Source organism: Cherax quadricarinatus, chromosome 30 (genome assembly GCF_038502225.1).
Source record: "Cherax quadricarinatus isolate ZL_2023a chromosome 30, ASM3850222v1, whole genome shotgun sequence".
NCBI classification, from domain to species: domain Eukaryota; kingdom Metazoa; phylum Arthropoda; class Malacostraca; order Decapoda; family Parastacidae; genus Cherax; species Cherax quadricarinatus.
The window spans coordinates 36651295-36663159 of NC_091321.1; the positions used below are offsets into that span (position 1 = coordinate 36651295).

At 45.4% G+C, this 11865-nt stretch overlaps 1 protein-coding gene across 1 annotated transcript in view; it reads left to right on the forward strand.

The window, feature by feature from the left end:
• The window catches only part of LOC128692552 (glucose dehydrogenase [FAD, quinone]-like), a 152226-nt gene extending 140966 nt beyond the window's left edge, over window positions 1-11260 (forward strand). The window contains exons 12-14 of the mRNA XM_053781700.2: window positions 8692-8765; window positions 9283-9434; window positions 10060-11260. Of these exons, the coding sequence (XP_053637675.2) occupies window positions 8692-8765; window positions 9283-9434; window positions 10060-10201 (368 nt within the window). The 3' untranslated portion in view covers window positions 10202-11260. The remainder of the gene's footprint in view (window positions 1-8691; window positions 8766-9282; window positions 9435-10059) is intronic.
• The last annotated feature ends 605 nt before the right edge of the window (window positions 11261-11865 follow it).

Genomic DNA, 11865 nt, shown 5'->3' on the forward strand with positions numbered 1-11865 from the left:
CAATGCTTGGTATCGGTGCTCTTAGTCATGGACGGACAGACTGGGTACCAGTATTCCTGGTCATTGAAGACCAGTCAGGGTACCAGTACTCTTGATGGAAGTCCAGGCTGTGTGCCATTACTCATAGTCATGGAAGGCCATCCTGGATTCCAGTACTCATGGTCACGGAAGTACAGACTGGTAACCCGTACTTTTATTCTTGGAAAGCCAGGATTGGTACCAGTACTTTTAGTAATGGAAGTCCAAACAGGGTACCATCATTTATAGTCATGGAGGGCCAGCCTGGGAACCAGCAGACTTATTCTTGGAAGGCCAGGCTAGGTACCAGAACAGTTAGTCATGGAAAGCCAGCATGGGTACCAATACCCTTGGGCATGGAAGTCCATGCAGGGTACCAGTGCTCTTATTCATTGAAGGCGAGGCAGGGTACCAGCAATCTTAGTCATGGAAGTCCAGCATGGGTACCAGAGCTCATAGTCACGGAAGGCTGGGTACCAATGCTCTTATTACCTGGAGTTTACCTGGAGAGAGGTCCGGGGGTCAACGCCCCCGCGGCCCGGTCTGTGACCAGGCCTCATGGTGGATCAGAGCCTGATCAACCAGGCTGTTACTGCTTGCTGCACGCAATCCAACGTACGAGCCACAGGCCGGCTGGTCAGGTACCGACTTTAGGTGCTTGTCCAGTGCCTGCTTGAAGACACCCAGGGATCTATTGGCAATCCCCCTTATGTATGCTGGGAGGCAGTTGAACAGTCTCGGGCCCCTGACACTTATTGTATTGTCTCTTAACGTGATAGTGACACCCCTGCTTTTCATTAGGGGGATGTTGCATCGTCTGCCGAGTCTTTTGCTTTCGTTGTGAGTGATTTTCGTGTGCAAGCTCGGTACTAGTCCCTCTAGGATTTTCCAGGTGTATATAATTATGTATCTCTCCCGCCTGCGTTCCAGAGAGTACAGGTTCAGGAACTTCAAGCGCTCCCAGTAACTGAGGTGTATCTCCGTTATGCGCGCCGTGAAGGTTCCCTGTACATTTTCTAAGTCAGCAATTTCACCTGCCTTGAAAGGTGCTGTTAGTGTGCAGCAATATTCCAGCCTAGATAGAACAACCGACCTGAAGAGTGTCATCATTGGCTTGGCATCCCTAGTTTTGAAGGTTCTCATTATCCATCCTGTCATTTCTCTAGCAAATGCGATTGATACAATGTTATGGTCCTTGAAGGTGAAATACACAAATAACCAGCACATAAAAGTGAGAAGCTTACGACGACGTTTCGGTCCGACTTGGACCATTGGCAAAGTCACACTAACCAGAAGTGGAGCAGGACGGCTATGTATAGGCAGGAAGAGGTGGTGGTAGTAGTAGTAGTACAAGAATGGTATATAATACCGACAAGATGAAATTAAGACACATGCGCAACACCCGGGCATCCCTATCGTAGACGTTTCGCCATCAAGCCAGCCACTGGATGGCGAAAAGTCCACAACAAAGACAACCAGACGCCGCACATGTGTCTTAATTTCATCAGTAGTTGTAGTAGTAGTAGTAGTAGTAGAAGAGGTAGCAGTAGTGGTAGAAGTGGGAAATAAGGAGGACGAGCCAGTCAAATACAAAGGAAGGGGAGCACTGCAAGAGAGCTAGGTGCCCACTGAGGGAGGGCAAGCGCACAGAGGTGCGTGAAAGGGGAAGTGGTGAAATAAATGAAGAAGGAACAGAAACACGAGACAGAAGAGAGAAAGACAACCCAGAGGAAAAAAGGAAAGAGGAAAGGGGAAGAGGGAGAAGAAGAAGAAAAAAAAAATGAGGAGTCAGGTTAAGTCACGGGTGTTCTGAAGTTTGGAGCATTTTACAATGTAGTGGGAGAGGTCTTTGACGTTGGTTTTTCGCTCTATTTTGTGGAAGGAATTTGTTTTGTACTCTGATGAAGTTTTAATTTCCTCATGTTTACCATATCGGAGTAATTGAAATTTCTCATCGTTGAACTTCATATTGTTTTCTGCAGCCCACTGAAAGATTTGGTTGATGTCTGCCTGGAGTTGTGCAGTCTGCAATGGAAGACACTGTCATGCAGATTCGGGTGTCATCAGAAAAAGAAGACATGGTGCTGTGGCTGACATCCTTGTCTATGTCAGATATGAGGATGAGAAACAAGATGGGAGCGAGTACTGTGCCTTGTGGAACAGAGCTTTTCACCATAGCTTCCTCAGTCTTTACTCTGTTGATTATTTTCTTTGTGTTCTGTTTGTGAGGAAATTATAGATCCATCTACCAACTTTTCCTGTTATTCCTTTAGCACACATTTTGTGCGCTATTACGCCATGGTCACACTTGTCGAAGGCTTTTGCAAAGTTTGTATATATTACATCTGCATTCTTTTTGTCTTCTAGCGCATCTCGGACCTTGTCGTAGTGATCTGGTAGCTGAAACAGACAGGAGCGAGTCAGGGTACCAGTACTCTTAGTCATGGAATTCCAGGATGGGTACCAGAGCTCATAGTCACGGAAATCTTGATCATTAAAGTCCAGGCTGGATCTCCATTCTCATAGTCATGGAAGTCCAGGCTGGGTACTAGTACTTTAAGTCGTTTAAGTCCAGGCCGGGTACCAGAAATCGTAGTCATGGAGGGTCAGGCTGGGTACCAGTACTCTTAGTCCTGGAAGTACTGCTTGGTACCAGAACTTTTAATCATGTAAATTCAGGCTGGGTACTTTTACTCCAAGTCTTGGACGTTCAACCTGGGCACCAGTTCTCTTAGTGATGGAAGTACAGGCTAGGTACCAGAACTCTTAGTCATAGAAGGCCTTGCTGAACTCTAGTACTTTTATTCATGGAAGTCCAGGCTGGGTAACAGAACTCTTAGTCATGGAAGTCCATCCTGGGTACCAGTAATCTTAGTCACGGAAGTCCAGGCTGGATAACAGTACTCTCAGTCATGGAAGTCCATGCTGGGTGCATGAACTCTTGGTCATTGACGTCCAGGCTGGGTACCAGTACTCTTAGTCATGGAAGTCCAGGCTGGGCACAAGAAATCCTAGTAATGGAGGGCAAGGCTGGGTACCAGTACTCTAAGTCATGGGTGTACAGGCTTTGTACCTGAACTCTTAGTCATAGAATGCCAGGCTGGGTACCAGTACTCTTAGTCATGGAAAGCCAAGCTTTGTACTAGTACTCATAGTCATGAAAATCCACGCTGGGTACTAGTACTCTTAATCATGGAAGTCCAGGCTGAGTACCAGTACTCCTAGTCATGGAAACAGAGGCTGGATACCAAAACTCTTAGTCATTAGAGTAAAGGCTTGATAAGAGTGCTCCTAGTCATGGATGTCCAGGCTGGGTACTAGTACTCTTATTCATGAAAGGTCAGGCTGGGTTCCAGTTCTGTTTGTCATGGAAGGCCAGGCGGGGTACCAGTACTCTTAGTCATGGAAGGCCAGGATGTGTACCAGTTCTCTTAGTAATGAAAGGCCAGGGTGGGTACCAATACTTTTAGTCATGGAAGTCCAGGCTGGGTACCAGTACTCTTATTCATGGAAGACCAGCCTGGATACCTGTAATCTTTGGTCATGGAAGTCCAGGTTGGGTACCAGGACGGTTAGTCATGGAAGGCCAGCCTAGGTACCAGTACTCTTTGGGATGGAAGTCTATGCAGGCTACCAGTACTCTTAGTCATGAAAGGCCAGGCCGGGTACCAGCAATCTTAGTCACGGAAGGCCATGCTGGGTACCTGTAATCTTAATCATGGAAGGCCAGGCTGGGTAGCAGTACCCATAGTCATCGTAGTACAGCCTTTATACCAATATTCTTGATACTGGAAGTCCAAGCTGTGTACCAGTACTCTTATTAATGGAATGCTAGGCTGGGTACCAGAACCCTAAGTCATGGAAGGCCAGGCAGGGTACCAGTACTCCTAGTCATGGAAGGCCATGCTGGGTGTTAGTGCTCTTAGTCAAGGTAAGCCAGGCTGGGTACCAGTACTTTTAATCACGGAAGGCAATGTGTACCTGTAATCTTAGTCATTAAAGTGCAGGCTGGGTGCCAGTACTCTTAGCTATGGAAGGCCAGGCAGGGTGCCTGTACTCTTAGTCATGGAAGTCCAGGCTGGGTACCAGTACTCTTAGTCATGGAAGTCCAGGCTAGTTACCAGTACCCTTAGTCATCAAAGTCTAGGCTGGGTACCAGTACTCTTAGTCATGGAATGCCAACCATGGTACCAGTACTCTTAGTCATGGAAGTCCAGGCTGGGTAACAGAACTCTTAGTCATGGAAGACAAGGCTGCCTTCCAGTACTCTTAGTCATGGAAGTCCTGGCTGCGTAACGGAACTCTTAGTCATGGAAGGTCAGGCTGGGTACCAGTACTCTTAGTCATGGAAGGCCAGGATGGGTACCAGTACTCTTAGCCATGGAAGACCAGGGTAAGTACCAGTACTTTTAGTCATGGAAGTGCAGGTTGGGTACCAGTACTCTTAATCGTGGAATGTCAGGCTGGGTACCAGTACTCTTAGTCGTTTGAGTTTGAGCTGGGTACCAGTACTCTTATTTATGGAAGGCTAGTTTGGGTACCAGTACTCTTATTCATGGAAGTTCTGGCTGGGATTCAGTACTCTTGGTCATGAAAAACCTGGCTGGGTACCAGTACTCTTAGTCATGGAAGGCCAAGCTGTGTACCAGTAGTCTTAGTCATGAAAGGCAAGGCTGTTTACCAGTTCTCTTAGTCATGGAATGCCAGGTGGGTTCCAATACTTTTAGGCATGGATGGCCAGCCTGGGTACCAGTAATCTTGATCATGGAAGTCCCGACTGGCAACCAGTACTCTTAGTCATGGAAGTCCAGCTTGGGTACCAGATCTCTTGGTTTACCTGGACCTGGAGTTTACCTGGAGAGAGTTCCGGGGATCAACGCCCCCGCGGCCCGGTCTGTGACTGGGTGCCAGTACTGTTATTCATGGAAATCCCGCTTGGGTACCAGTACTCTTAGTCATGAAAGGCCAGGCAGGGAACCAGTACTCTTAGTCATGGAAGGCCAGGCTGGGTACCTATGCTGGGTACCAGTACTCACAGGCATGGTAGTCCAGCCTTGATACCAATACTCTTGGTCCTGGAAGTCCAGGCTGGGTACTAGTACTCTTATTAATGGAAGTCCAGGCTTTGTTCCAGAACCATTAGTCATAGAAATCCAGGCCGGGTACCAGTACTCTTAGTCATGGAAAGCCAGGCTGGGTACTATAACTCTTAGTCATGGACGGCCAGACTGAGTACAAGTATTCTTAGTCTTGGAAGTCCAGGCTGGGTACCAGTACTCTTAGTCATGGACTGCCAGCTTGGGTTCCAGTACTCTTGGTGATGGAAGTCAGGCTGGGTACCAGTACTCAAAGTCGTGGTAGTCCAGCCTTGATACCAATACTCTTGGTCCAGGAAGTCCAGACTGGGTACTAGTACTCTTATTAATGGAAGGCCAGGCTTTGTGCCTATACACTTAGTCATGGAAATCCAAGCCGTGTACCAGTACTCTTAGTCATGGAATGCCAGGCTCGGTACTATAACGCTTAGTCATGGGTACCAGTATTCTTAGTCATGGAAGTCCAGGCTGGGTACCAGTACTCTTAGTCATCGACGGCCAGCTTGAGTACCAGTACTCTTGGTGATGGAAGTCTAGCATGGGTGCCAGTTCTGTTAGTCATGGAAAGCCCACCTGGGTACCAGTAAAGTTACTCACGAAAGAAAAGGCCGGGAACCAGTAGTCTAAGTCACAGAAGGCCAGCCTGGGAACCAGTACTCTTAGTCATGGAAGTCCAGGCTGGGTACCAGTATTCTTAGTCATGGAAGACCAGACTGGGCACCAGTACTCTTAGTCATGGATGACCACGCTGGGTACCAGTTCTCATAGTCATGGAAGGCCAGGATGGGTTTCAGTACTCTTAGTCGTGAAAAACCTGGCATGGTACCAGTACTCTTAGCCATGGAAGGCCAAGCTGTGTACCACTAATCTTAGTCATGAAAGGCCAGACTGGGTACCAGTACTCATAGTCATCTAAGTCCAGGATGTGAACCAGAACTCTTAGTCACGGAAATCCAGGGTGGGTACCAGTACTCTTAGTCATGGAATACCAGACTGGGTACCAGTACTCTTAGTCATGGAAGACCATTCTGGGTACCAGTACTCTTAGCCATGGAAGGCCAGGCTAGGTACCAGTACTTTTAGTCATAGAAGACCAGGGTGGGTACCAGTACTTTTAGTCATGGAAGGGCAGATTGGTTACCAGTACTCTTAGTCGTAGTATGTCATGCTGGGTACCAGTACTCTTATTTATGGAATGCCAGGCTGGGTACCAGTACCCTTTTTCACGGAAGTCCTGGCTGGGTTTCAGTATTCTTAGTCATGGAAGGCCAAGCTGTGTACCAGTAATCTTAGTCATGAAAGGCCAGGCTGTTTACCAGTTCTCTTAGTCATGGAATGCCAGGCTAGGTACCAGTACCTTTAGTCATGGAAGTCCAGCCTGGTTACCAGTAATCTTGGTCATGGAAGTCCAGGCTGGGTACCTATACACTTAGTCATCGAAGGCCAGGCTGGGTATCAATACTCAGTCATGGAAGTCCAGCCTTGATACCAATACTCTTGGTCCTGGAAGTTCAGGCTGGGTACTAGTACTCTTATTAACGGAAGGCCAGGATTTGTGCCAGTACCATTAGTCATGGAAATCCAGGCCGGGTACCAGTACTCTTAGTCATGGAACGCCAGGCTGGGTACTATAACTCTTAGTCATGGACGACCTGACTGGGTGCCAGTATTCTTAGTCATGGAAGTCTAGGCTGGGTACCAATGCTTTTAGTCATGGACGGCCAGCTTGGGTACCAGTACTCTTGGTGATGGAAGTTCAGGCTGGGTACGAGTACTCTTAGTAATGGAAAGCCCACCTGGATACCAGTACTGTTACTCATGAAAGGCCAGGCCGGGAACCAGTACTTTTAGTCACGGAAGGCCAGCCTGGGAACTAGTACTCTTAGTCATGGAAGTCCAGGCTGGGTACCAGTACTCTTAGTCATGGAAGACCAGACTGGGTACTAGTACTCTTAGTCATGGATGGCCAGGCTGAGTACCAGTTCTCAGTCATGAAAGGCCAGGATGGGTACCAGTACTCTTAGTCATGGAAGGCAATGTGTACCAGTACTCTTAGTCATGTAATTCCAGGCTGGGTACCAGTACTCCTAGCCATGGAAGGCCAGGCTATGTACCAGTTCTGTTAGTCATGGAAGTCCAGGCTGGGTAGGAGTACTCTTAGTCATGGAAATCCAGGCTGGGCACCAGTACTCTTTGTCATGGAAGGCCAGGCTGGTTCCAGTACTCTTAGTCATCGAAGTCCAGGCTGGATTCTAGTACTCCTTTTCATGGAAGGCCAGGCTGGGTACCATTACTCTTAGCCATGGAAGGACAGGCTAGGTACCAGTACTCTTAGTCATGGAAATCCTGACTGGGTAGCAGTAATCTTAGTCATGGAGGCTCAGGCTGGGTACCAGTACTCTTATTCATGGAAGACCAGGGTGGGTACTAGTACTTTTAGTCATGGAAGGGCAGGTTGGGTACCAGTACTCTTAGTCATTTAAGTTTGGGCTGGGTACCAGTACTCTTATTTTTAGAATGCCAGGCTGGGTACCAGTACTCTTATTCATGGAAGTCCTGGCTGGGTTTCAGTACTCTTAGTCGTAAAAAATCTGGCTTGGTACCAGTACTCTTAGTCATGGAAGGCCAAGCTGTGTACCAGTAATCTTAGTCATGGAAGGCCAGGCTGTTTACCAGTTCTCTTAGTCATGGAATGCCAGGGTAGGTACCAATACTTTTAGTCATGAAAGGCCAGGCTGGGTACCAGTACTCTTGGTCATGGAAGTCCAGCCTGTGTACCAGTAATCTTGGTAATGGAAGGCCAGGTTGGGTACCAGTACTCTTGGTGACGGAAGTCCAGGCTGGGTACCACTACTGTTAGCCATGGAAAGCCCACCTGGGTACCAGTACTGTTACTCATGAAAGGCCAGGCCGGGAACCAGTACTCTTAGTCACTGAAGGCCAGCCTGGGAACCAGTACTCTTAGTCATGGAAGTCCAGGCTGGGTACCAGTACTCTTTGTCATGGAAGGCCAGGCTGGATACCAGTACTCTTTGTCATGGAAGGCCAGGCTGGGTACCATTACTCTTAGTCATGGAACGCCAGGCTGGGTACCAGTACTTTTAATCATGGAATCCAAGGCTGGGTACCAGTACTCTTAATCATGAAAGGCCAGGCTGGGTACCAATACTCACAGAGAAGCCTCGCCACCTGTTTCCTTCTTTCATCCATTTTTAGTGTTGAAAGAAAGTATTCTTATCTTCCCGTGAATCACTGACATCTTATTGGTTATACATGTTCCTGGAGAATAGCAGGTAATTAGGTTTGATCCAGTGAAGGTACAGGGTGCGGGAGGTAAGCTCAACTTTCTTGGATCAAGAGAGTACTGTGAAAGTTGTTGACATTTATGTGTAACATTGTGTAATGATTTTCTCCTTGTACTTTTGGACATGCTGTTATTTAAATAACTTGTTGTTAGGTACACATTTCATACATCTTCATGATGTCAGCAAAATAATATACAAGCACATAATTTATTTAAATACATTCCGGAACCAGTAACAGTTACAATAATATAATTGTTTACGATTATTTGCAGGTATAAAATTTTCTCTGGCAATTGGCAACACGTCAGCTCTGAAGATTGATCACGAAGCCAAATTTTACGATAAGGTAAGTTTGCCTTTGTTAGGATACCAGATAGATAGTTTTTATCGTTAACAAATGCTATTTTAAGCTGGTATTCAGTTTTGTATTAGAGTTACATGTAGCACTCTATTATATATGAATGTGTAAGTTATCACTGCCACCGACTTCCAGTGACATCGCTCATCAGAAATTTAGGAGAATTAACGATTATCACAAAATCATTTTAATTTAATAACTTTAATAGATTTTGTATTGATGGTTGTTATAAATCTGTGTAATAGCACTAAACCCTTAAGGGAATAGGAAATATGTTTTTTTTTTATAATGATTGATTTGAATTTTTGTCAGATAGATTTAACTCTAATGTTAGTGTATCAAATTTTGTTTTACAGACAAAAGAGCTGAATAGCATCAGTAACTAAAATATTTTGTAAATTCGAGAGTTTTAACCAATCTTTAGCAGTGACTGATTACTGTTACTAAGTATTAATTATTAACAATTACATACTTGCTTGGTCTTGTTATATACTTGATTATTCAGGTTTTGCCTGGATGTGATAAGGAAGTATATGGATCTGATAGTTACTGGGCTTGCTTCACTCGACACATGGCTCAGACAACATTCCACCCAGCTGGTACCTGCAAGATGGCTCCACCTTCTGACCCTTACGGGGTTGTTGATCATACACTCAAGTAAGTGCACTTTTTTTTTTACTACTATTGTCTTGAATACCTGAGTATAAAGCACAGTCAGAAAGTTCTATGCCAACTAAACAAAGTAATCTTGGAGCTGTTGTGGAAGTTTAATTTAGATTACCTCATTAATCTGCCGCTGGCTATTCACTTAGTGTCATTCCTACAGTATTTTGATATCCTTCAGGTAGGTGTCATGTATTTGAGCTCATGAGCATTGAAACTGCTTCCATACAGATATTCTTTCTGTTCTGAGAAAGTTATAATTTTGGGAAGACCACAGGTTCAGTTTGTAAACAAGTGAAGAGATGTCATCAGTGTCACTGAATTAGATACTCTGGCTGGTTTTAACAATAGGTTAGAGAAATACCCACTAGACACATTTCTTAAACATACTTATAGTTTAAAATAAGTCCCTAAATGTCTTAATGAGTATGTCTCGCAACTCAAACCATTGTAACCATTCAACTCCATTGTAACTATTTTTTTTACCATGTTCCAGTGGATGTCTTCCTTCAAGTATATAAATCTTACATCCATTTTGCAGTCTTCTAACACTGTCATATACTATGTTATATTATTGTACCACAACAGCTCTAAGATCAAAGTTAATTTTTATACACAGATTACGAGGAGTATCAGGAGTACGTGTGGTGGATGCTTCCATCATGCCGCAAATAGTGTCTGGCAACCTCAACGCACCTGCCATTATGATTGGTGAGAGAGCTGCTGATCTTATTAAGCAAGATTGGGGGATCTCCATTTAATTCTTAAAAAAAAGTACAGTCCTTAGAATATACCTGGAATATCCCTGGAGGGTGTTCCGGGGTCAACGCCCCTATGGTCCGGACCATGGCCGGGATATAACAGAAATGAGTTATTGCTTAAAAATGAAACTGACCATGGTAGGTTATGTTAAGTGTATACCAATAACTGGAAAATATGACATAAACACTCGGTATGTGTGTGAAAATAAATAATAATATCAATGTGTACACATGTGGATGTGAATGGTTTGAAAAACCGACAAGTTGAAGATTGAGACACTTATGCAGCATATGGGAATCTTTATTCAGGAAACGTTTCGCCACACAGTGGCTTCATCAGTCCAATACAAAGAGGAAGGCGTAAGGAGAGGAGGAGTATGAGGTAATCAGTCCCTCAACCTGGAGTCGATGTGTTCAGTCCATCAATCTTGCAGAATGTACAGCATAGGGCCGTAGATGAATGGTTCAGAGAACCGACATGTTGATAAATTAGACACATGACACATTGAACAAATGTTACACGACCTATGACTGCTTCACCTCTCCTGCCAACGGTTTATAAGCTCCTTCTCAGCACGTATGCCGTATTCTATTCAAGATTGATGGACTGACCACATCGACTCAAGGTTGAGGGACTGATTACCTCATTCTCCTCCTGTTCTTCAAGATTCTCCTTTGTATGGACTGATGAAGCCACTGTGTGGCGAAACGTTTCCTCAATAAAGATACCCAAGAGTTGCACATGTGTCTAATTTATCAGCATAGGGCCGTAGACGTGGCTTATATGCTGTAGTGAGGTGAGGTGAAGCAGGCGGAGGCGGGGTCATAGTGGTGCCATCCACTAGTCGAAGTAGGTCTTCGTCCAAAGGTTGAAAAAGTGTTGAAGAATTCTTTGTAACAAGATCCCATGATACTGCAGTGTCTGACAGTTGTGAATGGTTTGAAAAACCGACAAGTTGAAGATTGAGACACTTATGCAGCATATGGGAATCTTTATTCAGGAAACGTTTCGCCACACAGTGGCTTCATCAGTCCAATACAAAGAGGAAGGCGTAAGGAGAGGAGGAGTATGAGGTAATCAGTCCCTCAACCTGGAGTCGATGTGTTCAGTCCATCAATCTTGTAGAATGTACAGCATAGGGCCGTAGACGTGGCTTATATGCTGTAGTGAGGTGAGGTGAAGCAGGCGGAGGCGGGGTCATAGTGGTACCATCCACTAGTCGAAGTAGGTCTTCGTCCAAAGGTTGAACAAGTGTTGAAGAATTCAACAGCATATAAGCCACGTCTACGGCCCTATGCTGTACATTCTACAAGATTGATGGACTGAACACATCGACTCCAGGTTGAGGGACTGATTACCTCATACTCCTCCTCTCCTTACGCCTTCCTCTTTGTATTGGACTGATGAAGCCACTGTGTGGCGAAACGTTTCCTGAATAAAGATTCCCATATGCTGCACAAGTGTCTCAATCTTCAACTTGTCGGTTTTTCAAACCATTCACAACTGTCAGACATTGCAGCATCATGGGATCTTGTTACAAAGAATTCTTCAACACTTGTTCAACCTTTGGACGAAGACCTACTTCGACTAGTGGATGGTACCACTATGACCCCGCCTCCGCCTGCTTCACCTCACCTCACTACAGTATATAAGCCACGTCTAC